The sequence below is a fragment of the Macaca nemestrina genome, chromosome 6 (genome assembly GCF_043159975.1).
Source record: "Macaca nemestrina isolate mMacNem1 chromosome 6, mMacNem.hap1, whole genome shotgun sequence".
In the NCBI taxonomy this organism is placed as follows: domain Eukaryota; kingdom Metazoa; phylum Chordata; class Mammalia; order Primates; family Cercopithecidae; genus Macaca; species Macaca nemestrina.
The window spans coordinates 2,798,327-2,826,072 of NC_092130.1; the positions used below are offsets into that span (position 1 = coordinate 2,798,327).

At 44.6% G+C, this 27,746-nt stretch overlaps 1 protein-coding gene and 1 long non-coding RNA gene across 8 annotated transcripts in view; one reads left to right on the plus strand and one right to left on the minus strand.

Annotated features, from left to right (window-relative positions):
• Positions 1-1,751: 1,751 nt before the first annotated feature.
• On the minus strand, positions 1,752-27,030 carry LOC105484016 (zinc finger protein 454). Of its 7 annotated transcripts, none has more exons than XM_011745157.3 (5): positions 26,609-27,030; positions 25,222-25,358; positions 21,708-21,834; positions 21,206-21,295; positions 1,752-3,690 (listed from the first exon to the last, which is right to left on the minus strand). In XM_011745157.3, exons 2-5 carry the CDS (start codon positions 25,252-25,254, stop codon positions 2,360-2,362), a joined length of 1,581 nt encoding a protein of 526 aa, XP_011743459.1. In that variant the 5' UTR covers positions 25,255-25,358; positions 26,609-27,030; the 3' UTR covers positions 1,752-2,359. The 7 variants fall into 7 exon arrangements, with proteins under 7 accessions (XP_011743459.1, XP_011743458.1, XP_011743457.1 ...); XM_011745156.3 differs by having other exon boundaries at positions 25,222-25,361; XM_011745155.3 differs by having other exon boundaries at positions 26,552-27,030.
• LOC139363685 (uncharacterized) overlaps positions 26,972-27,746 on the plus strand; it is a 41,396-nt gene continuing 40,621 nt past the window's right edge. The window contains exon 1 of the long non-coding RNA XR_011624407.1: positions 26,972-27,157. This is a non-coding gene — a long non-coding RNA (uncharacterized lncRNA). The remainder of the gene's footprint in view (positions 27,158-27,746) is intronic.

Here is a 27,746-nt window from a genome sequence, read left to right on the forward strand (position 1 = left end):
ATAGAATATCCTCTTCTGTAACATGGGGGTGAGGTGCTGCATTCTGAGGGGTCAGCAGGTTGCTTAACTTGAAGGACAGCACTTCCACAGACCAGGAACTTGCCACTTCACTTTCCAGAATAATTTGCTTGGCCTCCCATCTTCATTGCATGATATGTTCCAGCTTGCAGTGGTGCAGACTCCTCCATTCCTTGTGGTAGGGAAAGGGAGAGGGCCCCCAGAGGCTGTGTGTGTGTGTGTGTGTGTGATGGAGCACAGATGTTATTTATCTGTGTGATTTCTACTGAAAGCACTGAAGGATTAAAGACAGCGAAGGTGGCCGGGCACAGTGGCTCACACCTGTAATCCCAGCACTTTGGGAGGCTGAGGTGGGCGAATCACAAGGTCAGGAGTTTGAGACCAGCCTGGCTCACATAGTGAAACCCCATCTCTACTAAAAATACAAAAAATTAGTTGGGCATGGTGGTGGGTGCCTGTAGTCCCAGCTACTTGGGAGGCTGAGGCAGGAGAATCACTTGAACCCAGGAGGTGGAGGTTACAGTGAGCCGATCATGCCACTGCACTCCAGCCTGGGCGACAGTGCAAGACTCTGTCTCAAAAAAAAAAAAGATGGTAAAGGAACCATACCTGCAGGACTACTGTACCACTCAAACTTTTGAACATGGACATGGCCCTTGCCAGAGAATGTCAATGGAGCTAGTGACCTCTTCTTGACTCACGGAATTACTCAACATTTTTCTCACCACTGTCAGTATGAGTCTTTAAATAGTGGAAGGCCCAGATGGAGGAGAGGAAATGACCATTTCCAAATGCAAAAGCAGAAATTCAGAGTTGTCTGCTTTCCTATGAATATAGAATACCTCCAGAAACCTAGAAAAAGCAGGGGAAGGACCAGGATGCAGCAGTTTATCCTGGGAGCAGGAAATGTACTCTAATGCAGTGGACACAGTGGACTGTCCAGCTGGGGGAAGAGCGGGTCAGAGCATTCTGAGAACTGGCCTTGGGGCTTTCACCTCTTGTAGCAATTGCACATAGAGAAATGGGTAATGACAGAGGGAGGTGATTGGGAAAACTACAACTTAAGTGGGTGGGGTCATTGCACCTGAAGCTGAGCAAGTCCCTGACTGATGTGTAGAGTCACTAAGTACAGAAGAATTGGAGGGTGAAGGCGGCATAGGCAAAGCCCCTCCTTCAGGTACCATCCCAGGGTCAGTCAAGCTGAAGCCCAGAGGAAATGCGTAACTCAAGAATTTTGATCAAGTTGTGCCTTCTAGACAGAGATACCAAGTTCTGAAGGCTGGATTTGGGTGTGATATTCAAAATCATGGACTGTGACTGAGACCAGATCACCACGCTCCCCATGTGGGGCAGTGATAGGTGGCACCATGCAGCCAGTTAGGAGTTGCTAAGTCAGAGAGGGTCATTTGGGGCAAATGAATCATCTCACAGGGATTCTACAGGGATTAAGCCAGCAGACACACAGACCAGAGAGATGTGACAAGGGATGGTTTGAAGCGGAAGGTGGGAAGCGTAATTTAAATAATTGGTGGTGGTGCATGGTGACTGTACTTTCTTTACACTGGGCGTCAGTGGTGTGGGTGAGGAGAGGACTAAGGTTTCCATTAAAGGTGGCAACTCTCTTATGGAAGAGAATCTAGTAGAGTGAAATGCTTGTAGGCCATTTTACCTTTTTGTTCCTTTGCTTTTCAACTTTAATTTTTACAATTCCACAGTTTCTCTAATAGTCAAAATGTAATTTGATAAACCAATTTTAATGCTGTTAATGAAGCTCCATTTTGGTTCTGATACTTGGTAATTCAGACAAATCAAACAGTACTGCTATTTGAAGCAGTATTAAATAATGAGGAGTTTGCCATTCTTCTTTTTCTTTTTGTTTTTTTTTGAGATGGAGTCTCACTCTGTCACCCAAGCTGGAGTGCAGTGGTGTGCTCTCAGCTCACTGTAACCTCCACCTCCCGGGTTCACGCCATTCTCCTGCCTCAGCCTCCCTAGCAGCTGGGACTACAGGCACCTGCCACCACACCCGGCTGATTTTTAATATTTTTAGTAGAGAAGGGGTTTCACCGTGTTAGCCAGGATGGTCTCGATCTCTTGACCTTGAGATCTGCCCACCTCGGCCTCCCAAAGTGCTGGGATTACAGGCATGAGCCACCACACCTGGCTGAGTATTTGCCATTCTTAAGTGCCCAAACCCCATGACACTGTGAAAGTTGACCCTCAGTAAATAAAGTGACGATCTTGATGTAAGTTTTCATAGTTATCCTCTAGAATGGATTATCTTACATTCAATAATTAATCTACTCAGTCTCAAAGGTCTTCCAGACAAACTGTACTCATGTCACTTTTCTCCAATATGATGTCTCTGATGCTGAATGAGGTTTGCGGTCTGGTTAAACGCTTTCCCACATCTGTTGCATTTGTAGGGTTTCTCTCCTGTGTGAATCCTCTGATGTTGAGTAAGGTGGGTGCTTCGGATAAAGGCTTTCCCACAGATTTTACATGTGTAAGGTTTTTCTCTGGTATGAATTCTCTTGTGTTGGGTGAGGGCTGAATGGTCACTGAAGGCTTTTTCGCAGATGTTGCACATGTAAGGCTTCTCCCCGGTGTGAATCCTCTGATGCTGGGCTAGTGCCGATTGGTCCCTGAAGGCCTTCTCACACAAGCCACATCTGTACGGTTTCTCTCCAGTGTGGATTTTCCGATGTCGTGCAAAGGATGAATTATCCCTGAAAGCTTTCCCACATTCGTTACATTTGTAAGGTTTCTCTCCAGTATGAATTCTCTGATGTTCAGTAAGGGAAGAGTTCACCCTGAAGGCCTTCCCACATTCATTACATTCAAAGGGTTTCTCTCCAGTGTGGATTCTCTGATGCTGAAGAAAACTTGTGCTCTGATTAAAGGCTTTTCCACATTCGTTGCATTTATAGGGTTTCTCTCCACTATGGATATTCTGGTGTTTGGTAAGATGTGCCCTACACACAAAGGCTTTTTCACAAATGTTACATTTAAAAGGTTTCTCTCCAGTGTGTATTCTATGATGATGGGCAAGGTGTATATTTCGGATAAAAGCTTTTCCACATAAGTTGCATTCAAAAGGCTTCTCTCCAGTATGAATTTTCTGATGGTATGTAAGCGAGGAGCTCACTGAGAAGGCCTTGCCACATTCCTTACATTCATAGGGTTTCTCGCCGGTGTGAATTCTTTGGTGATGGATAAGGTGCGTACTCTGGTGAAAGGCTTTCCCACATTCTCTACATTCATATCTTTTCTCTTTCACATGAATTTTCTGATTTGGGTTTTTTCCAGTATGAATTTTCTGATGTTTATTAAGAGTTGAACTCTTAGAGAAGACTTTCCCACACTCACTACACTCAAAGGCATTTTTGCGAGGCTGGAATCCCTGACTTTGAGCACTATGAGGAGATGAGCTCATAGTGCTGCCAGATTCATCCCATTCCTGTCCACCAATCCCAGACGGGGTGCTGGGGTGAGTGAGCACCGCTCGCTGCAAACTCATCTCCTGGCCTCCACACTGCCACCCCAGCAGGCTAGCACACTTCCAGTGACTGCTGCTGCGGAACCTTTCCTTTATTGTCCATTGGCCCAATTCTTCTTCAGGAATCGCCACCCTGAGGGTAGATTTCTTACTGGCAGGCAGAGTCATCCAGTCTGAAACACATCAAAAATAAAAATGTCCGTTTTACCCTAGTAAAGCATTTGGATGAGGTGAGATGATGAGCCTGCTCAGAATGCTAACAGGCAGGTTTCGAGTTTGAAGATTTTCTGAAGTAACAAGAAAGGACAGAAAAGAGGGGTGAACAGGGGACTATGGCAGGGGTTGACCTCATGTATAATGTATGAGGCAGGAGAGCTTGGAAGCATGATCTTAGAAGTCACAGGCCTGGCTTAGAATTGAGTACAACACATATTTTCTTTGTGATAATAGGGAAGTTATCTGATTTTCTAAGCCTAAAACAAAAACAAAAACAAAAAATGGATAAAGACCACATGATGCTAACAGACAAGAAGAAAAGTGCCCTGTCCATTCAAATGAGATGGTTTTTAAAACAACACAGATGTGGCCTTAAGAAACCACTGAAAATAGCAGTGAACACTTGGTAGGAAAAAACCTTGACTCTAGAGTAAACTAAAATCAACATATAGGCTCATTTGAGCATTCAGATGAATAATAAAAAGCCAGGCTGCTGTACAGGCTGTGTGAAATGCTCATATCTACTAAAATAATAAGGACCTCCTATTGCTTGTGAGGAAGCAATGTCTCCAAACCCAGATGAATAACGTGACACCAGGGGAGGAAACTGTGCCATGAGACATTTTGTGGCAAAGTTATCTCAGGATAAACGCTGCAGCCGTAAGCACTGCTGGCAAGTATTCTCAGGGCAAACAGGAGAGGAGCTAAAATGTAATACTAAGGACTAGATTCTAAACACAGATGACGCAAAATTCATGAAAAATCCTATCAAGAACAAGCCATCCTTATTACCTCCTTTTCCCACTCACTCCAGAAAATCTTCTACAAAAAGGCACTCCTGGTATCTTTTTAGAATCAAAGAAACAAACTTCTTTACTTATTAGGAAAAGAAAGGTAAACAGGCATATTTCAAGACTAAAATCCTATTGAGCTCAGAATAATATATCCCTGTTCAAAACAAAGAATGGTCAAAGTTAAACATCAGTATTGCCAAATGTCAAAATGTTGAGGACTGACTTTCACTTCTGGCCCAAAGAGAGTAGCCCGTGGCAGACCAACATTTCTGCAGAAACAACTAGAAAATCTGAACTGAAAAAAGTTATCTGTCTGAAGGCATGAGATGTCACCCAGGCCGACTTTATAGTCTAATATTTGGGAGAGAATGAAAATATAGAGAGGGGATCCCAATACTCAGTGGCTTGTTACTCAAAACATTTTATTGAATTCTTAAGGTTTACAGGGCAAAAGATTAAAGTTAAGCAGAAATCCAGAATTTTCCAGTCTTTCGGTACAACAGAACCGGGACCTTCCAAGGAGAGTCATGATAAACATGTGAAGCTCTCAGCTGGGACTCCTGCCGGGCTACAAAACTAGCAGCACGGGCAAATGAGCAGTGACAAAGCTTTACAAATACTGTGACCAACCTCCAGCTATTCAGCCCTTGGCTGGAGGAGGATGGTTACTTGCACTCTAGCTGCTCCTAGGGAAGTTAAATCTTCTCTGGAAGAACAACATCTAGAGCCTCTGCTCTCCCTCACACACGGTGTCAGGGACGCAATAAAAAAAGGCCGGCTGTGCTAAGAAATTGAATGAAGAGGGAAAAACAGACAATAGAAAAAGAACCTCAGAACACAGACACCAGAGTTATCAGATGTGAACCTTAAACAACCGCGATTCATGTGTTCAAGGAAACGGGAATGAGAATTACAACAAAGAATTGGAACAGAATAATCAAATGGAAATTCTAGAACTGAGAAATACAGTAACCGAAATGATGAATTCAGTATCTTTAACAAGATATCAAACACAGCAGAAGAGAGGAACAGTGAGCTACAAAAACACATAAGCAGAAAATATCCATAGTAACACATGGCTAAAAAGACAAACACTATTTAAAAAGAAAAAGGCTGAAAAATGAACTCTGAGAAGGGCTATAAACTCCAAGGGTAACTACAAAGAAAATTCACCTAGGCACTACTGAAAACCAAAGATTCACTTGAAAGTTGCTTGGAAAAAAAAATGATACATTACCTTTGAAAAAGCAAAATTAAGACTGGCAGTGTCTTAATGAAAACAATGGAACCCAGAAGACAATGAAGTAACATCTGAAGTGTTGAAAGAACCGAACTGTCGAGCTAGAATTCAACACACAGAGAAAATATCTCTAAAAATCAAGCATGAAGTAGATATTTCCATACAAACAAAAACAGAGATGGTGTCACCAGCAGATCTACATTAAAAGAAACACAGATGTGTTCCAGGTAGAAGAAAAATAATTCCAGGTGGAAATATGAAAATGTAAGAAGGCACGAAAAGCAATGGAAAAGTTAAATATGTGGATAAATAAAAATACAATTGATTATGAGACAATAATTATAATGTCTTAATGGATTGCAAATATATGTGGAATTAAAATATATAGCAAAAATAAAGGTAGAAGGAAGAAAATGCTGTTAATTTTTTTTTTTTTTTTTTTTTTTCTGAGACCGAGTCTCGCTCTGTTGCCCAGGCTGGAGTGCAGTGGTGATCTCAGCTCACTGCAACCTCTGCCTCCTGGATTCAAGTAATTCTCCTGCCTCAGCCTCCTGAGTAGCTGGGACTACAGGCGCACGCTGCCATGCCCAGCTAATTTTTTTTTTTTGTATTTTAGTAGAGACAGGGGTTCACTGTGTTGCCCAGGCTGGTTGCAAACTCCTGAGCTCACACAATCTGCCTGCCTTGACCTCCCAAAGTGCTGGGATTACAGGCATGAGCCACCGTGCCTGGCCAAAAATGGTGTTAATTTTTAAGATTGTACCACTGTCTGGGAATTATTAAAAGTAAAAATTTATTTTGGACAGTAATAAGCTGGTTTTATTTATTAGCATTAACAATAAAAGACTAAGTAAAGAAGGTTAATTAACAAACTAATACAGAGTAAAAATGGCACAATAAAAATATTTAATCCAATAGAAGGAAGGAAAAAAGGACAAGGGATTTAAAGCAAGTAAGTGAAATATAAAATAAATAATAGGATAGTAGATATAAAATCCCATACATAGTAACTTACCTAAGTTATTTTTAAAAACTAAGATTGTGGGCCAGGTGTGGTGGCTCTTGCCTGTAATCCCAGCACTTTGGGAGGCTGAGGTGGGCAGATCATGAGTTCAAGAGATCGAGACCATCCTGGCCAACATGGTGAAACCCCGTCTCTACTAAAAATACAAAAATTAGCTGGGTGTGGTGGCGGGTGCCTGTAATCCCAGCTACTCGGGAGGCTGAGGCAGAAGCATCGCTTGAACCTGGGAGGCAGAGGTTGCAGTGAGCTGAGATCATGCCACTGCATTCCAGCCTGGTGACAGAATGAGACTCCATCTCAAAAAAAAAAAAAAAAAAAAGATTGTGAGACTGGATAAACAAATAAAACATAATTGAATATCACTTAGAAAAGAAATACCAAAAATATAGACACTGAAATAATAAAAGAATTAAAAAGGATATATCTTATAAAAGAAAGGTGCTATATCCATACTAATAACAGACAAATCACACAGTATTTGAGAAAATAGACTTTAAAGTATTTTATATAGACAAAAGGGTCAATTCTCCAGGAACATACAACAAATTTTCATTTGTATGCACACAACATAACTTTAAAAATGTATAAATGAAAAACAGAATAAAAAGGAAAAATAGATAAAGCAATAATCACAGTGAAATATGTTCATATGGCACCCTCAATGATTCAGAAGTCAAACCATTAAAAAAAGGAATGGGCTGGCCAGGTGTGGTGGCTCACGCCTGTAATCCCAGCACTTTGGGAGGCCAAGGCAGGTGGATCACCTGAGGTCAGAAGTTTGAGACCAGCCTGACCAACAAGGAGAAACCCCACCTCTACTAAAAATACAAAATTAGCCAGGCGTGGTGGTGCATGCCTATAATCCCAACTACTCAGGAGGCTGAGGCAGGAGAATCACTTGAACCCAGGAGGTGGAAGTTGCGGTGAGCCAAGATCGTTCCATTGCACTCCAGCCTGGGCAATAAGAGTGAAACTACGTTTCAAAAAAAAAAAAGAAAAGGAATGGGCTGGGCGTAATGGCTCATGCTTGTAATCCCAGTACTTTGGGAGGCCAAGGCAGGAGGACCACTTGAGTCTAGGAGTCCAAGACCTGCCTGGGCGATATGGTGAAACCTTATCTCTACAAAAAATTTTAAAAGTCAGCCAGGCGTGGTGATGTGTTCCTGTAGTCCCAGCTACTCAGGAGGCTGAGGCGGGAGGATCGCCTGAGCCCAGGAGTTCAAGGCTGCAGTAAACTATGATCACACCACTGCACTCCAGCCTGGGCAACAGAGCAAGAACTTGTCTCAAAAAAAAAAAAAAAAAAAAAAAAAAGAAAAGAAGAAAGAAAAGAAGAAAAAACAATAGTAAAAGAGAAAAAGGGGGCCAGGCGTTGTGGCTCACACCTGTAATCCCAGCACTTTGGGAGGCAGAGGCAGGTAGATCATGAGGTCAGGAGATCGAGACTATCCTGACTAACATGGTGAAAACCTGTCTCTACTAAAAATACAAAAAATTAGCCGGGCACGGTGGCGGCGACTGTAGTCTCAGCTACTCAGGAGGCTGAGGCAGGAGAATGGCGTGAACCCGGGAGGCGGAGCTTGCAGCGAGCTGAGATGACGTCACTGCACTCCAGCCTGGGTGACAGCGAGACTCTGTCTCAAAAAAAAAAAAAAAAAAAAAAAAGGTCTCAACAACCCAATAAACACATTTGACTTCAAATTCTCAATTGTCCCCAATTAATCTACACTTTCAGCCCAATTCTTATCAAAATTCCAGCAGGAATTTTGTGAAAATTGAATAGCCAATTCTAAAATTCTAAGAGGAAAGGACAAAACTGGAGAATTTACATCAGCAAGTGTAAGGCTTATTATAATGCTAGAGTAATTAAAGCAATGTTGTGTTGGCACAAGATTAGATAGAAAGAATGAAAGACAATAGAGTCCAGAACAAATGCGTACACAAACAGACCCATGGAACAGACTATAGAACCCAGAATCAGACCCACGGACATGCAGTCACCTCATATATGGCAGAGGTGACAGTCACCTCATATATGGCAGAGGTGACAGTGCAGTACGATGGGGGAAAGATGGGCTTTTCAGCAAATGATCCCGGGTCAACCGGACACCTCTACAGAAAACAATGAGTATCAATCTTCCATATAGACTGTAGACCTAAGTACTTAAGACAAAATACTGGAGCTACTACAGGAAAACAGATCTTCACGGGCTTAAGATGTCCTAAATAGAACACAGAAAGTGCTAACCATAGGCAGGAAAAGAAAAAGATCTCTGATGAATTCAGGTGTCTGAAAATTCAGAATTTGTATTTTTCAGATGGCGTCATTATCCAGAGTGGGAGACGCCGTTTGCAATGCACATATATGACAGGATTCTACATTCTAATACCCAGGCCTGTAAGCCAGTAACAAAAGACCAGACAACAAAACAGAGAGTGGGGCAAAGATGTATAGTTACTTTACAAGACAGGGCATCGAAATACTAAAAAGAAGAAGATCAACTTCAGTTATAACCATCCATCCTCTAGAATGGTAGAAAAAACATTGTAAAGATAATACTAAATGTATGAGAGATGATATGGAAACCCTGCATTTCGCTGGTAGGAGTATAAATTAGTATAACCACTTCGGAAAACCATGTGGCTATGTCTGTTAAAGTTTGCATATGCATAATCATAGTACTCCTAGCTATTTAATCAACGAAAACGTGTACCTAATATTTTCTAAAAGTTGCACAAGAAATGTTCATAATGGTACTATTTGTAATAGCTCTAAGCTAGAAATGAACCAAATGTCTAGCAACAGTAAAATGTACAAATAATGACAGGTTTATATGGCTAAACATTATACAGCAACGAGAATGAACCAACTATTGTTCCAAGTGACAACAAGGATGAATCTCAAACATACTGTTGAAAGCAAGAAACCAGACATGAAAGAGTACATACTGTATGATTTAAAGTTTACAAACAGGCACAACAAATCTGTCACCAGAGTAACTGTTACCTTTACGACAAAAGAAACTGCAAGGGGACTGGGTGGTTATAAGGGGTGCTGGTAATGTTATATTTCTTGATATGAGTGCTGACTATGCAGATATATTTAAACAGTAAGAATTCACTGAGTTGGACATTTATGATCTATGTACTTTTTGTATACAGATGTATACAGAAAACAGTTTCTGTATAAACTTCAAAAAAAGTTTGCTTTAAAAAATCTGGGAGATGGCTTTCAAAAATAATCAATAAAAACACCAGTTTCTAGCTTTCTTTTCTATCAGCTATTGGATACTGACATCTATTAAAACATAACGTCTATATATAAGAGAATACATGACTTAAAATATTTTTTGAGGGTAATTATTTGACTTTTTAAATATTTTATATTACATAATAACACTCATCTTCAAAAAGAGTTTATGAAGAGGGGCATCAAATGCATCCTCGTTTGACCACACTGAAAATTAATTGAGGTGTGAATTAATTCAGTTCAGTAAGACGGGACTTACTGGCACTGACCTAGCCTGCAGCACGAAAGAGCACTCTGCACTCTGGTGTGAGCAACTCAGGCACGCTCACTGGGGCCCAGGTCACTCCAGGGCAGGCTGAATTAAGGAGCCATATCCCTACCTGCACTGGTCCATATTAAAAAAAAAAAAAAAAAAAGATGGTGTTATAATACTTAATGTAGGGTTTGAAGTGGCATGCAAGTAATATGTTCCAAGCCTCCTTTATAATGTAGTCAAGAGGGTCACACCCAGGGAGGGACCAAACACTAGACCAATTCACTCCTCAATCACCCCAAGTTTCAAGAATTGGTCCCATCAATTTCATCTCGAAGTGGAAGTTAGGATGAATAAAATAAGAAAGATTGGGCCGGGCGTGGTGGCTCACACCTGTAATCCCAGCACTTTGGGAGGCTGAGGCAGGTGGATCACGAGGTCGGGAGATCGAGACCATCCTGGCCAACACAGTGAAACCCTGTCTCTACTAAAAACACAAAAATTAGCCGGGTGTAGTGGCAGGCACCTGTAGTCCCAGCTACTCGGGAGGCTGAGGCAGGAGAATGGCGTGAACCTGGGAGGCGGAGCTTGCAGTGAGCTGAGATCCGGCCACTGCACTCCAGCCTGGGCGACACAGCGAGACTCTGTCTCAAAAAAAATAAAATAAAATAAAATAAAAATAAATAAATAAAAATAAAGACTGCTTTAAGGTCAGTTTACCCTGCCCTTAGGTGCCCAGGTCCTCTTCCCAACTCAAGGGAACTGGGGGATTTGCCCTTTCTCAATGTGGCAAAAGACTAGAGGCTTGCTTTTTTTTTTTTTTTTTTTCAGGAGAGCAAAACAAAGTCGCTCTGGACTGAAGATGCTTGGGGTTGGAGAACTGTGTTGGGGTTGGAGAACTGTGTTGGGGCTGGAGAACTGTGTTGGGGCTGGAGAACTGTGTTGGGGCTGGAGAACTGTGTTGGGGCTGGAGAACTGTGTTGGGGCTGGAGAACTGTGTTGGGGTTGGAGAACTGTGTTGGGGCTGGAGAACTGTGTTGGGGCTGGAGAACTGTGTTGGGGCTGGAGAACTGTGTTGAAGACTGAAGCCCCACTTACCCAGAACTTCCAAAAAGGACATTAGTCTTCCCGCTGTCTAATTGGGTAGGCAATGAGGGATTACTAGCTAGCTGAGGAAAGCCTCTCACAAGAAAGAAATACCAAAAGCATCAAACAGAAAACTAGAGAAAATGGATCCAATGATGGGAGAAGAAAATGTTTTTGAAAATCATTCTCTTTCAATGTAAGATATTTTAGCTGTAAAACAGTAATAAGAGCTTATTTTTGAAAGAGGCAATATTCACAATATTCAGAGAAACAAGAGTTCTTGGAAATTAAAAATGATTAGAGAATTCAAAAACGAAATAGAGAGTTCCTTTTGTAAACAATTAGAAAACCAGAACAAAGTATGAAATGACTGTTTTAAGGTAAATGACAAATGGTGGTGGAGGACAGTGGTCCCTGAGAGAAGGGAAACAAGCTAGGTAAGACCTACGGATGCCCCAGTTTAGTCCCTGGAGGCAGACTCCAGGTCATGGCACAGGACCCAAACAGAGCCCAGGGGTCTCGATAAATTGAGGGGACAGAGGTCAGGGTTTCAGAAGGCTGTGGCTACAGTCTGTGAGCCATCGAAGACAAGAAAGCCACAGAACCTGAATTTGCTGTTTAAAACTGTCCCACAAGTCTCTGCTCCTGGCCCAGAAGACTTCACTGGTTCTGCCAAATATTTAATAAAGAAATAACAGCATTGTGACACAAATTTTCCCAGAAAACAGAAGGAGAAATTTCCCAATTCATTTTGTAAGACTAATGTTACTCTGAGACCAGAGACAGAGAGGTTATAAGGAAAGGAAGCTATAGACTAATATCGCTCATGAATATCAATGCAAACTCTTTAACAAAATGTTCACAAATTCAATTCAGCAATACTTAAAAAGGATAAGTAAGTCAAAACTAAGTTATACTTGTCCCAGAAATACAACTTTGACTTGGTCCTTAAAAACCAATGTAATTCCTTTTATCAACGACAGCATCATCTTAAGGTTTGAGAAAAACGTTTGACAAAAATTTAGTATATTTTTGTGATAAAACTCTCACTTCAAACCAGAAATGGGCATAAACTTCCTCAATCTGATGAAGAGCATCTACGAAAAGCCTAGTGCTAACATCATACTCAACGGTGAAAGGCTGAATGCTTTCCCACTAAGGGAAGAAGGCAAAGCCACCCCACTACAGCTGCTACTCAACTTTGTGCGGGAGGTCCTAACCAGTGCAATAAGAAACCAGATCCCATATACATAGCCATGGGAATACAAAATGGAATGGTCGCTTTGAAAATAGTTTCACAGTTTATGACAGAGTTAAACACACACTTAGTATACAACCAGCAATCCTACTCCTAGGCAACTACCCCAGTGAGAACATATGCCTACAAAAAAGCATGTCCACAGAAACTTACACAAGAATGTTCACAGTGGCTTTAGCCCAAAACGGAAAGCAACTCAAATCCTCACCAGTGATGAACGGACGAGCAAACCGTGGTACATCCATACAGTGGGAGGCTACTCAGCAACGGCAAGGAACTGCTGACATGTGAAACAACAGGAATGAACCTCAAAGACATCACGCCAGTGAAGAAGTCAGACAGAAAGAGCATGCACTGTGCAACTCCATTCACATGAAATCCTGGAGAGGGGCACTCGCAGTGGCAGTAAGTAGGTTAGTCGCTGGCAGGAGCTGTGGGCAGGGGAGGGAATTAACAGCCAAGGAGTTAAGACAGAACTTCGGGGGATAAGAAAAATGTTATCGGCTGGGTGTGGTGGCTCACGCCTGTAATCCCAGCACTTTGGGAGGCCGAGGCGGGTGGATCACGAGGTCAGGAGATCGAGACCATCCTGGCTAACACGGTGAAATCCCATCTCTACTAAAAATACAAAAAATTAGCTGGGCGCAGTGGCGGGCACCTGTAGTCCCAGCTGCTGGGGAGGCTGAGGCAGGAGAATGGCGTGAACCCGGGAGGTGGAGCTTGCAGTGAGCCAAGATTGCATCACTGCACTCCAGCCTGGGCAACAGAGGGAGACTCCGTCTCAAAAAAAAAAAAAAAAAAGAAAAAAGAAAAATGTTATTTTCCTTGACTTGGTGATGGGTACAAATTGTATAAATTTGTCGAAACTAATCAAATTTTACACTTCAAATTGGTGAATTTTATTCCATGTAATTGTAATTCGATGAAGCTGAGTAAGAATTATTTTTAAAAACCTCAGCAGAAGAGTTGGAAGACAAAGTTGTGGAAACCTGACAAAAAGCATGTACACAAAAGAGCATAAAAGATGAGAATTTCAATAATAAGAAAATTAGAGACCAGTCTAGGGTGTCCATTATTAGTATCAAGTATTCCGCAAAGAGAAAAAGAAAAAAAAAACTGAAAGTGGAAATCAAACAATAATAGAGAAAATGTCCTAATGCCAATGGGCAGGAATTTTATTTTACTTATTTATTTTTATTTTTTGAGACGCAGCTTCACTCTGTTGCCCAACTGTTGTCCAGCCCGGCATTCCAGTCAGGCTGGAGTGCAGTGGTGCAATCTCAGCTCACTGCAACCACCGCCTCCCGGGTTCAAGCGATTCTTGTGCCTCAGCCTCCCGAGTAGCTGGGATTACAGGCTCCTGCCACCACACCCAGCTAATTTTTGTATTTTTAATAGAGATGGGGTTTCACCACATTGGCCAGGCTGGTGTCAAACTCCTGACTTCAAGTGATCCACCCGCCTCGGCCTCCCAAAGTGCTGGGATTATAGGTGTGAGCCACCATGCCTGGCTGGGTGGGAATTTTAGATGGAAAGTTTCACTAAATGCTCAGCCAAAGGCTCACCAATGCTTGGTGGATAAAAATAGATCCACGGCAGGGAACATCAGGAAATTTAAGATCACTGGAGTAAATGAGAAGATCTTGCAAGTTTTCAGAGAGGAAAAACAGGTTACAAATGATTAAGAAACAGAGCGATTTTGGATTTCTTTTTTTTTTTTTTTTGAGACAGAATCTCACTTTGTCACCCAGGGTGGAGCGCAGTGGCGCGATCTCAGCTCACTGCAAGCTCCACCTCCCAGGTTTACGCCATTCTCCTGCCTCAGCCTCCCGAGTAGCTGTGATTACAGGCGCCGCCACCACGCCCGGCTAATTTTTTATATTTTTAGTAGAGACGGGGTTTCACCGTGTTAGCCAGGATGGTCTCGATCTCCTGACCTCGTGATCTGCCCATCTTGGCCTCCCAAAGTGCTGGGACTACAGGCGTGAGCCACCGAACCCGGCTGTGATTTTGGATTTCTTAACAGCAGCCTGAGGTCCAGAAAACAATGGAGTAATGTGAAATTTCTGAAGGAAAATGATTCTCAGTGCTGAATTCTATCCAGTCAAATGATCCATAAAGTGTCAGGGAGAGAAAAAGACATCTACAGACAAGCTAATAGGGTAGAAAACATGTATTTCCTCGCATTCTTCCTGAGGAAGCTACAAGGAGATGTGTGCCACCAAAAGGAGAGAGCAAACCATGAAAGAAGACACAGGACACAGTGAACAGCACAGTGAACGGCCCAGGATAGAAGGGGATTCTCAGGATGCCAGCTGGGCACCAGCTGCAGAAGGCTGAGCCGTCTAGAATGGAGGTCAGAAGGCTCCAGAAAAGATGAAGACAATGAGAGAAGGACTGAGATCAAATTAATGATCAATATAAACTCAACTAAGAACTAATGAACTCTAGGAATACGTTGCTTAGGAAAGCAAAAGTTGTCATAATTTCCTACACAGTTCAGTTATGACTAATGTTTAAGAATGTCAACACTGACTATTGACGAAGTCAAAGCTACACTACAACTGGGAGGACGGCGAATGGAAATCCAATAAGCAGGAGTTGTTGAAGGGGCCGGGGCCAAGTTTAAGCCTCACTTTGTATAGAAAGAATTCAATACATACTGTCTAAAACTGAAAAGTCAAGAGGTAGCAACACAAACATGTCACTTGGAGAAATGGAAGCAAATATATCAAATAATCAGCTAAAAGAAGAGAGAGTGGCTACTTCTAGAGAGGGCAAAAAGGGGAAGTGGGGGGAAGAGCCACCATTGTTCACTACAAACCTCATAGAGTTTCATTAAATGCCTGTATTACTTCAATTAAAAATAAATGCTTAAAAGAAAGAAAAAGGCGGAAAAACAGAATAAACTCCAAAAAGTTCAAGGAAACAGTGAAGAACAAAAATTAATAAAATAAACAAAAATAGAAAGGATCAGCAAAGTCACATGTTTATTCATTTAAAAGTCTATTAAAAAAGACAAACTTTTGACAACACACAGAAAAAAAAAAAAGAAAAAGGTAAAAATTATTAGAAATGAACTTATTCAGCAAATACATACTGAGACCTAGCATTGCCCAAGATACAAGAGCAAACAAGACAAAGTCCTTCCCTCATGGATCAAAGGGTAGAAAAGATGATTTAAACAGGACACAGAAAGCACTAAGAACAAATATCATAAAGACGAATACCGATATATTTTACTTCATCAGATAAGAACTTCTGTTCACAAAGAAAGAGACACGGTAAGCTATGGACTGGATAACGGACATTCACTGATTAACTGATAAAGCAGATTCCTAAATACAGACAGAGCTCCTATGAATGAATACAAAAAGAAACTGTCATAGAAAAATGGGCAAAGAATAGGAATGTGTAAGTCACAAAAAGTAAATAATCAGTAAGTATATGAAAAGATGTTCAACCTCACTGGTAATGAAGGAAATGTAAATAAAAACCACAAGATACCATTTCTCAGGAATAAGACTAACAGAAGTTTTTAAAACTCTGATAGTTCCAAATTTGGGCAGGGATGTTAAGTAACAGTAATTTGCATCAACTGTTAGTATAATTTGGAACAACTAATTTGATGATCAATCTGCGAATATCTAGTAAAGTTGAAGGAGCATATACCCTTAAATCTAGTACCTCTACATCTATGAATACCCGCAAAGAAACTCCCAAACAAGGGCTGTGTATACATGATGTACAATATTCAAAATACATTTATTTTGGCCAGGCACGGTGGCTCACGCCTGTAATCCCAGCACTTTGGGAAGCTGAGGCGGGCGGATCAGGAGGTTGGGAGATCAGACCATCCTGGCTAACACAATGAAACTCCGTCTCTACTAAAAATACAAAAAATTAGCCGGGCGTGGTGGCGGGCGCCTGTAATCCCAGTTACTCAGGAGGCTGAGGCAGGAGAATGGTCTGAACCTGGGAGGCGGAGCTTGCAGTGAGCCGAGATTGCGCCACTGTACTCCAGCCTGGGTGACAGAGTGAGACTCCCTCTCAAAAAAAAAAAAAAAAAAAAAATTATTTTGTAGTGAAACAAAGAAATGATAATGGTGTGTGTAGAAATTACATGTAAGAGCAATAAATAAGAAACAGCTCTTTAAGGCCAGGCGTGGTGGCTCATGCCTGTAATCCCAGCACTTTGGGAGGCCGAGACGGGAGGATTACGAGGTCAGGAGATGGAGACCATCCTGGTCAACATGGTGAAACCCCATCTCTGCTAAAAATACAAAAATTAGCCGGGCGTGGTAGCACGCGCCTGTAATCCCAGCTACTCAGGAGGCTGAGGCAGAATTGCTTGAACCCAGGAGGCTGAGGTTGTAGTGAGCCAAGATCACGCCACTGCACTCCAGCCTGGGCGACAGAGTGAGACTCTGTCTCAAAAAAAAAAAAAGAAAAAAAAGAAATGGTTCTTTAAAAGAAATTCTAAGCAAATTTAAGAAAAAAAAGTTCAGATAAAATTGGAAATAAGAGGACATAATATACAATGTTAACATCATAGATAATACATAGTTGTAATCTAATACATTTTATAACTCAAAAAAGATAAAGCTAAACAGTAAAACATACAATTGATGTAGCAAAAATAAACCTCAACAGATTAATAAATAAGGAAGAAATTATAAAAGGTATTAGCTACTCCTCAATTAAGGAATCAGTTTTCTTTTTTATTTATTTATTTTTTTGAGACAGCGTCTCACTCTGTCGCCCAGGCTGGAGTGCAGTGGCTCCATCTCGGCTCACTGCAAGCTCCGCCTCCCGGGTTCACGCCATTCTCCTGCCTCAGCCTCCTGGGTAGCTGGGACCACAGGCACCTGCCACCACGCCCGGCTAGTTTTTTGTATTTTTAATAGAGATGAGGTTTCACTGTGTTAGCCAGGATGGTCTCGATCTCCTGACCTCATGATCCACCCGCATCGGCCTCCCAAAGTGCTAGGATTACAGGCGTGAGCCACCGCGCCTGGCCTTAAGGAATCAGTTTTCTGTACGTTTGGTGAGTAAACAATTTATATGTAATTAAAACAATTTTGGAGAAGGGAAGAAAGTGCAACACTTGAAGGGCTGGATGAGTCTCCTGCTGGCTTCATGCTAGCCCTGACTTGCCTCTTAATAGCAGCATTACGTCAGTCCAACTTCATTCAGCAGCTGAGGCTCCATTTTCTGCGAAGTGGAGTCAGTCATCCTTGCCTCACAGGTTGTAAGGATTAAAAGGGGAAGCGAACACAAATCCCTCCAAATTTCTCAGCAGGGTGCTGATCCACAGGTGCTCAAATGTCAGCTTTCTTCTCCCCTTCCCCTAGCTCATGGCACAGAGAATAGAAAAACTAAGAAGGAAAGGTATTTACCAAGGACTTTTTCTTAGTATGATTAAAAATAAGTGTCAGCCAGACACGGTGGCTCACACCTGTAATCCCAGAACTTTGGGAGGCTGAGGCTGGCGGATCACTTGAGCCCAGGAGTTCGAGACCAGCCTGGGCAACATACTGAGACCTTGTCTCCACACACACGAAAAGTGTGTATTCTAAACCATGACTAATTAGTGCAACAATGGAAAATTTCTAGATCAAATTCTTTGAAAACCTATTATCAGTGTTCTATGGTCTTTGATGTCTTAGCCAGTCATTAAGAAATGAAACAGAAGCCGGGCGCCGTGGCTCACGCCTGTAATCCCAGCACTTTGGGAGGCCGAGGTGGGTGAATCACGAGGTCAACAGATCAAGACCATCGTGGCCAAAAACATGGTGAAACCCCATCTCTACTAAAAATACAAAAATTAGCTGGGCATGGTGGTGCACACCTGTAATCCCAGCTACTTGGGAGGCTGAGGTAGGAGAATCGCTTGAACCCGGGAGGTAGTGGTTGCAGTGAACCGAGATCGTGCCACTGTACTCCAGCCTGGTGACAGAGCGAGACTCCATCTCAAACAACAACAACAACAAACAAACAAAAAGAAATGAAACAGAAATAAGAGAAAAAAACTAAAAATGAATCCAACAAATATTTTGAGAATGAATATGAATTAGGAAGTAACAATATGAACTAGGAACTGACAAGTGACAAGACTAGTTATTTGGAAATGACCAGCACTTCTTTACAGCAGAAACTCCCAGTGGACAAAAAACAAAATAGAAGATCTATTTTTTAAAAATATAACTTTATTAGGAGGCTGAGGCAGGAGATTGAAGTCCAGAGTTTGAGATCAGCCTGGGCAAAATACTAAAAAAAAAGACCAGGCACAGTGGCTCACACCTGTAATCCCAGCACTTTGGGAGGCTGAGGGGGGCGGATCACCTGAGGTCACGAGTTTGAGACCAGCCTGGCCAACATGACAAAACCTCATCTCTAGTAAAAATACAAAAAATTAGCTGGGCGAGATGGCGTGTGCCTGTAATCCCAGCTACTTGGGAGGCTGAGGCAGGAGAATCACTTGATCCTGGGAGACGGAGGTTGCAGTGAGCCGAGACTGCACCACTGCACTCCAGCCTGGGTGACATCTCAAATAAAATAAAAAATAAAAAATAAATAAAAAGTAGCCAGGCAGTGGTAGGCACCTATAGTCTCAGCTATTTAGGAGCCTGAGGCAAGAGAATCACTTGAGCCCAGGAGGTTCAGCGTTGCAGACAGCCATGATTACACCACTGCACTCCAGCCTGGTAACAGAAGGGGACTGTGTCTTAAAAAATATATATACACACATATAATTTATATAAATTATACATTAAATTTATTATTTAAATATAAATAAATTCACGGAATAATTTATATAAAATATATATTTAAATTTACATAAATTATATATACACATAAAATTTTAATAGGAAATGGAAAAGCTATAAAACTTTCTTGAGTCACAAATTAAGTCTTCTTTAATGTCTGACTGGCTAACTGCTAATCATCCTTCACAAACCAGCCTCAGTGCTGCATCTCCAGGAAACTCAGAAATCATGACTATGGAAACAGAGTGTGGGGAGGGGCCCGGGTACACTCAACTGTCGCTGGCTGTACTTCCACGTCATCACCCACACCTGACTATGAAATCTCTGTAGGCACAAAAGTCTTCTTCACCTCCCTCCATACTCCTCTCTCAAGGGTGCAATGAAGAATCAGACTCCTTGAATCATGAATGAATGGATGATTGAATGATTTAGGTAAAAACAGTGATGCCAAGGTGGTAGAACTGTGGATGAATTTCTTTTAATTGCCTCCATTTTTGTTATAAGACTATTTGCATAATACAGAATAAAATATTTAAAATGCCTTAGTTTGGTAATAGAACATACAGATTCATAGATTATTCAGAATGCCATTGGATATATTTTAAAAAGTTTTTTGCCAAGTGAGTTTTAGAATTAAGATATTTAATTTCTGGCCAGGTGAGGTGGTTCATGCCTGTAATCCCAGCACTCTGGGAGGCTGAGGTGGGTGGATCACTTGAGGTCAGGAATTCGAGACCAGCCTGGCCAACATGGTGGAACCCCATCTTTACTAAAAATACAAAAATTAGCCAGGCATGGTGGCGCAAGCCTGTAGTCCCAGCTACTCAGGAAGCTGAGGCAGGAGAATTGTTCGAACCCAAGCAGCAGAGGTTGCAGTGAGCTGAGATTGCACCACTGCACTCCAGCCTGGGCGACAGAGGGAGGCTCCGTCTCAAAAAAAAAAAAAGAAAAAAAAAAGAAATTTAATTTCCATAACAGATTGGGTTCTAGATATTCCAGGTACACAGTTATTTATTGTAGGATATAAATTCCTGCCTACTACACTGGGTTACTGTGGAAAATCTATAACAAAAGTTTTGTAAAAATACATGACACTCTGCAAAATGCTAGCTGATAGTGAAACGCTACAGTCTTGGGTAAGGTACTAAGCACTCTAGAATACTGGGGATTAAGGGAGCAAAACACATCACTGCCCTTAAGCCACCAGATACAATGAGCTCCTCAAGACAAGTAACCATCACCAAACTGTCATGTCTTTTGTCATGTCCCAGGCAACAAATCTGTGCTACTTACTAGGCCGGCAAAACGCAGAAGAGAAAGAATCCACGTGGGCAAACACATATGGAGGTAGCTGAGGAAAGTACAACGTGTAGCTGGAGGAGATACCTAGCAGGCACACGAACACTGGCTCCTAAGACCAGAAGCTGCCATGCTGTGGCTCCTCATGAGAGAGGGCAGGCATAGACTGCACTGTCAGATGCTGAACAGGACACCCAGGAATGGGCTGTGGGGAGAACTGCCCAGATGAAGTTGAGTCTTTTCTAGACCAGAGACTCTACTAATCTGTGCCAAAGAGGGAGAGAAGAAAAATCATTGCTGGGAGGGTCCAGGCCTGCTACATTTTGGCAGTGCAGGCTAGAACAAATGTAGTAACAAGGTATTAAGGTGAATAAAGGTGAAAGAGGCTCTTTTCTCAATTCACAGACTGGTGCATTTGCGAGCCTCACTGCCTTCCCTACGGAGCCTTCCCTGCCCAGCAGGGCTCCTCCCGGTGTCTCCCACACACATGATTCTTACCAAGACAGAAGCCTCCAGGGGTATCCTCTGGCATCCACACTTCCCTTTTTTCTAGCTGGGAAAACATATCTGGTTTGGGTCCTAAGAGTCCTGTTTTTAAGGGGAGACAAAAATAAACCACATCTGTTTATACAAGAGATAAAAATCATTGCAAAGACAAAGCCTGGTCCTCAGAACTTGCTGGAAAAGAGGACTTGATAGGAAAGCGCAGGGCCAGGTATGTTCCCAGCGGGAGGAAAAGATGACTGAGGCCTGACACAATCTGTTCCCATGTTCCTCTCCTTGCCAGAAAGAAAGCGTTTGACCCTAGTCACTTTTGAGGCGTCCGCAGTGGACTCCAAAAGAGGCCTGTGCCCAGGACACCAAGGACAGGTAAGTATCAATAGCACCGTTGAAGACAGCGTCCTCAATTGGTCCAACCGAATCTTCTATATGGTGTCAATGGAAAGGTCCTAAAGAGATCCCCAAAAGTGAAGAGTAACCTTGCAGGGGTCCCACTTACCCAGTGAGACCAGGTTGCTGTAGTTCTCCAGCATCACGTCCCTGTACAGGGCCCTCTGGGCTGGGCTCAGCTGCCCCCACTCTTCCTGGGTGAAGAGTACAGCCACATCCTTGAAGGTCACCGATTCCTGCAACAGCAAATTCATTCTCCTTGACCAGGGGCTACCCATGCACATGGTTCTCTAGAAAACAGACTGGCAGCCTCTAGAAGCTTGTGGAGATTTACAGGACTGCTGGCACACAGGGAGCTGGCGTTCTGTGGCAAGTTAGTCACTCTTCAGGGTCTCCTAGGGGCCTAGCTTTGGACTAGACGTTGCTCCCCACTCTGAAGAAACATATATGGTGGTGAAGATAGGCTTCCTCAGCACTGGGACTTCCAACTTGCCATCCATTCAGCCCAGAACATTTTCTCCATCTCCCTCACACCGCCTAGCCCTGCCTCTCCCCTCACCCCAGGGGACCAAATCCTATGCAGGTCTCAGCATAGACTGCTTGCTCAGCGCAGCCTTCCCTGACGGCTCCTGCAGTTGTCTATGAGGACCCATCAAGACACTGCCCCAATTTATTGTGATGTTTGGTTTACTCTGTCTCCCCCACGGGACTGTTAACTCCAAGATGTGGGCTGTCTGTCTCCACATCTCCTGGCCTTCCCCACATCTGGAACACGGCCCATGTACTCAACACCTATCTGCGGCTGCTCAGCAACTCCTGCTTTTCTTCAGGGTGTACATACACACAACACACACCCATACCCACACATACCCACACTCCCCCACAGACACACACACCCCCATACACACACATACCCATACCCACACCCCCCCACAGAGACACACACACACACACACACATACACACACATACCCATACCCACACTCCCCCAGAGACACACACACCCCCACACCCTTCCACATACACACACACACACATACACACAACACACACCCATACCCACACTCCCCCACAGAGACACACACCCACACCCTTCCACATACACAAACACACACACCCCCATGCCCACACTCCCCCAGAGACACACACACACCCACACCCTTCCACATACACACACACACACACAACACACACCCATACACACACACCCGAGACACATACACAAGCGTGCACACACACACCTACAAACATACACACCCATACCCACACTCCCTACACACAAACACAAAGCACACACACACACCCCCATACTCCTCCACATACACACACAACACACACCCCCCACAACATTCACACACACACACAAGCGCACACACCCATATCCATACCCCCCCACATACAAACACACATAAACTCACAGAGGCACACACAAACACAGAGACACACGTGCACACACACCCATATCCATACACCCACATACACACACAAACACCAACACACACAGACACACACAAGTGCACACACACATACACACAACACATACCCATACCCCCATATACAAACATAGAGACACACACAGAGACACACAAACTCACATACAAAGACACACCCCTACACATCCCCCCACAGACCCTCAACACACACGACACACACGCAAGCACACACACACCCGAACACACCCACACACACACAAATACCCCCACACACCCTGTGACACACACCCTCAACAGACACACACACGCACACGTGTGCATATGTGCATACACACATGGGTCCCATGGAACTAGTCATTCTACACAATAGGACCTTGTTCCTTCTGATTAGAACTAGTCCCTTTCATAGAAACTGTGAGATGGGGTCACAGAGGAAAGTCTCTGTCCTGACACACAGGTGTACCCGAAACCTGACCTAGCATGTAAAATCCAGTAGCTATTACAGCTCTTGTCTTCCCAGTTGGCTGAGAAGTTAAGGGAGCTGGTGTTCACTGAGAAAGAAGAGGTCAGCAGAAGCCCAGAGAAGGATCCAAAGGTCCGTGAGAAAGGACTCTCAGGTTATTGTAGACCCCACTTCCATAGTCAACATCCAGTTGTGTCTTTGCTTTTGCTTTTGGGGAAACACCTCCATATCTTTCCAATAAGTGCCTGCTTCTGCCTAAGGCAGTCTGAATTAGGTTTCTGTTACCTGCACCCAGATACTTGGCCCATGGCAGGCAGTCAAGAAACACTCTGATGGAAGCCATGAACCCATTTGTCAGGGACCATTTATCGTTCACTTTGTATTTGTAACCCAGATCATAATTCCTGGCACATTTTACAGCTCTAACATATGTCTGTTGAATGGCAACAAAATTAAGGCAGCCTTATAAACACAAGATAAATTGTATGACACCAATAGTGACTTTGAGGAAAAGGTTAGGGAAGGAAAATATCACAGCAGACTGGCACTGTGGGTGGAGACAGGTTTCACAGAAAAAGTGGTGCATGAGACAGGTCCCAAGTGACAAGTCAGAAGCCAAGAGGAGGGGAGCAGCCAGTGAGCTGTGCTATGTTGAACATGGCGCTCCCACCTAGCTGGTCATCCTTTCCAGTGATTCCTGCCACACATTCCAGTCCTTGGGGAGGTTTAAATGTGAAGGAATTAGAACAATTTAACCAAATCTATCAGAATGTATATGCCCAAATGAATGCTGTCTCCTTCAAAGCACAGTCCATATTCTTATTCTAAAGATGCTAGGACTGTTCAAGTGTTTTAGGAAATTATAGGACTTTTTGGAAGCATAGTCTTTTGAATAATTTCATTGGTAAAAAAGCCAAATTTCATAAAAGAGTCTAGTAAGTCACACCTCCTCAAAAAAGTGTTCCCACGATGCCCTTCTTTGAGCTCTGTGTGAGGTCCTGCCCTGATATGGTTTGGATGTATGTCCCTTCCAAATCTCCTATTGAAATGTGACCTCCAGTGTTGGAGGTGGGGCCTGGTGGGGGTGTTGGATCAAGGGGGTAGATCCCTCGTGAATGGCTTAGTGCCGTCCTCTTGGTGATGAGTGAATTCTTGCTCAGCTGGTTCACATGAGATCCAGTTGTTTGAGAGTCTAGGACCTCCCACTTCTCTCTCTTGCTCGCTCTCTCACCGTGTGATGCACCTGCTCCCCCTTCACCTTCTGCTATGATTGGAAGCTTTTAAAGGCCTCATCAGAAGTAGATGCTGACACCATGCTTCCTGTACAGCCTACAGAGCCGTGGGCCAATTAAAATTCTTTTCTTATCAATTACCCAGCCTCAGGTATTTCTTCAGAGTAAGGCAAAAAGGGACTAATACATGCCTTTACCACTTCAGACCCCTAATCTTACTTGCTAGTGAAAAGAGTACAGGTTTTGATTTCACAGGAACCTGGGTTCCAGTCTCAGCTGTGACATATATGTGACCTTTAGCAAGTTATACCCACACCCACCAGGATGAGCCAGATATGGGGTGAGGGTAGGGGGTGGGTGGTGGTTGGGGAGAGGCAACTGAGGTCAGTGTCTGGGTGGGACTGGATTGGGAGAAAAGCTCCCGATCTGAGGAAGGAAACATGCCACACTCTTCAAATCCAGAAAGCAATTTAGGGGGAAGAGACCCCCACTCACCTGGTCCATGGTTGGCAGGTGGCTGACAGCCATTCTTTCTTCTCCGATGAGCCCTCTTAGGGACAGGCAAAGTGCTATGGAAGCAGGTGTGGAGCTTCACATCTGCAGAACTCCTCAGGCTAGAAGGGTCTACACACCTGCTGTTAGGAGAGGACTGGGTCAAAAGCTCTCATACAGCAGTCCAGAGTGAGGTAGAGAGCGTTCACATCCTGGGAGGACGCCAGGACCCCAGGCAGTGAGTGTTCTGGTTCCTGTTTGCTCCCCATTCTCTCTCCTACCATACACTGACTTTTCCTTGCAGAAAGCCTGTTCCAGGCCCAGATCTCATGCCTTCCACCCATCCTCTGGTCTTTCCCTTCAGCCTCACTGGGCGATCTCAAGAGAATTTTTTTTTTTGAGACAGAGTCTCGCTCTGTCACCTAGGCTGGAGAGCAATGGCATGATCTTGGCTCACTGCAAGCTCCGCCTTCCGGGTTCAAGCGATTCTCCCGCCCCAGTCTCCTGAGTAGCTGGGATTACACGCACCCGCCACCACGCCCGGTTAATTTTTATATTTTCAGTAGAGACCGGTATTTCACCATATTGGCCAGGCTGGTCTCGAACTGCTGACCTCAGGTGATCCGCTCGCCTCGGCCTCCCAAAGTGCTGGGATTACAGGCGTGAGCCACCGCACCCGGCCGAGAATTATCTCTTTAACAAGTTATTCAGCTCCAGAATCCACCAGGATGTACCCGAAAAGGTGGGAGCGATGGGCAGAGGCAACTGAGGGCAGAGTGTGGGTTCGATTGGATTGGAAGAGCGCTCCGCTCTCCCGCGGCGGCTTTGGAACAGCTGCCTTATCTGGGAGTGACAGGAGAAGAGGAAAAGGAGGGTCGTCGACTTCCTCCTCAAAAAGGAGGCTAGGAAGGCTGGCTCTTCACTGTTGCAGCCTTTCAGGCAAACCCTTCTCTGGCCTCAGGGTTCTCACTCTCTGGGGCCCAGTTTGGGTGGCCTGGCGTCACAGGTGGGCAGAAGCGGCGTTTGTGTGAGTTGGGAGAGGGGAGAGGGAAGGGTTAGGAGCCCTAATCACACACAACCCCCTCCCGCCGCTGCCGCTTCGCCGGGTCCCTCGGGGGCTGCTGCACCGGCCGCCTCCGGCCTCGGAACCACGCCAGGCGCGTATCTACCACCTGAGCGGAAACCCGGGGCTTCTCAGAGTCCGCTCCAAGACACAGGCCAGAGGCCCTGGCTCCATCTCCTCCACAGGCACTCACAGACTCGACCCCAAGCCCAGGATGACCACCCCTGGCCGTCCTCCCTCTCTCTGTTTGGGATCAAATCTCAGACATACATTCCGGGAAGTTTGGGGCATTGGATCAGCGTCCTGCAGAAGGGACCACAACCGCACCTCCTCGGCTTTGCCTCCGCCCTTCTCCCCAGACGACCTCACGACCGCTCCCGCTCTCCCTCTGCGGCTTTGACCACCGTGCCTGGTCACCCCCGTGTCGCCCTTCGAGGAGCCTCTGCCGGCGGCGAGAGATCGCAAGCGCCACATCGCAGTCGGAACACAATGAGCTGGAGTCTGCAGCCGGGAGCTGAACTGCGCTTGCGCGTTGCCCTGGGAACCGTTGGGCCGAATTCCCACAAGTCTCAGGGCTGCTGCGGTTCCGCCGGCCAGACTCCACTTCCCAGAGGGAGAATCGGCGGAGACCGTGCTGCCTTGCGCCTGCGGGAACAGGGCCCCGCCCCCCGGCTTCAGGCGCGGAAACTACCTTTCCCAGAGGCCCCTTCGCGCCGACCTCGGCGCGCTCATCAGAATCTAGAACCTGGTGGATTCTGGAGCTGAATGAACTTACGGAATCGGTTCCGTTCCGTTCGCTTTAGAACCAGGTCTCTGCCTTGCACGAAGGCCCAGGAAGATGCAGACGAGCGAAAAGCTGCAGATGGGACAAGGGAGGTTAGTCCAGGGGAGCGACGCCCGATCGCCGACGAGAGAGGACGGGGAAGGTCCGGAAGACGGAGTAGGAGGCGACCGGGCGCGTTCCTGACGGGGACCGCGCGGAAAAGGCCTGGAAGGCGGCAGGTTTGCGCCTTGGCCTGGCAAGCGCCCGACGCTTCCAGCCTGGCCCCGCGGGCGGGCCAGTGCGTGCTGTGGGGTGGAGACGCCACAGCCGTTAACGCGTGTGCGGTGCGGGGGGACAGGATGTCGGGCAGGGATGTCCCGCTTGGCACCTCAGGACAGAGCCCATGGTGGCCGGCGGCCCCTGGAATGTTCGGGACGCAGAACACTTCGTGCCTGAGGACTTCTCAGAGGTGGGGAAGAGGGAGAGGAAGGAGCCTGGATACCAGGAAGTCTGCATCCTGGACAGCTGGGTGGTGTTTAGAAGGTGGTGTTTATTTTTGTTGACCATATTTTGCAGAGACTGGCAAGGATGAGATGATGCCTAAGAATATCCAACTGGAGATACTTGGTTGCTTTTGAATAGGTAATTTGCATGGCGCTCAGGAAGGAAAGATGAGAGGGTTTTAACTTTGTGGGTGGTGAA

What these genes read in the sequence shown, in the direction of transcription:
- LOC105484016 (XM_011745157.3), bottom strand. Translation starts at nt 25,254, where the DNA reads ATGGCTGTCAGCCACCTGCCAACCATGGACCAG. An exon ending in CAGCAACCTGGTCTCACTGG is followed by an intron (nt 21,296 to 21,707) that starts GTAAGTGGGACC and finishes CCTTAAAAACAG; the next exon opens with GACTCTTAGGACCCAAACCA. An exon ending in CCCTGGAGGCTTCTGTCTTG is followed by an intron (nt 3,691 to 21,205) that starts GTAAGAATCATG and finishes GATGTGTTTCAG; the next exon opens with ACTGGATGACTCTGCCTGCC.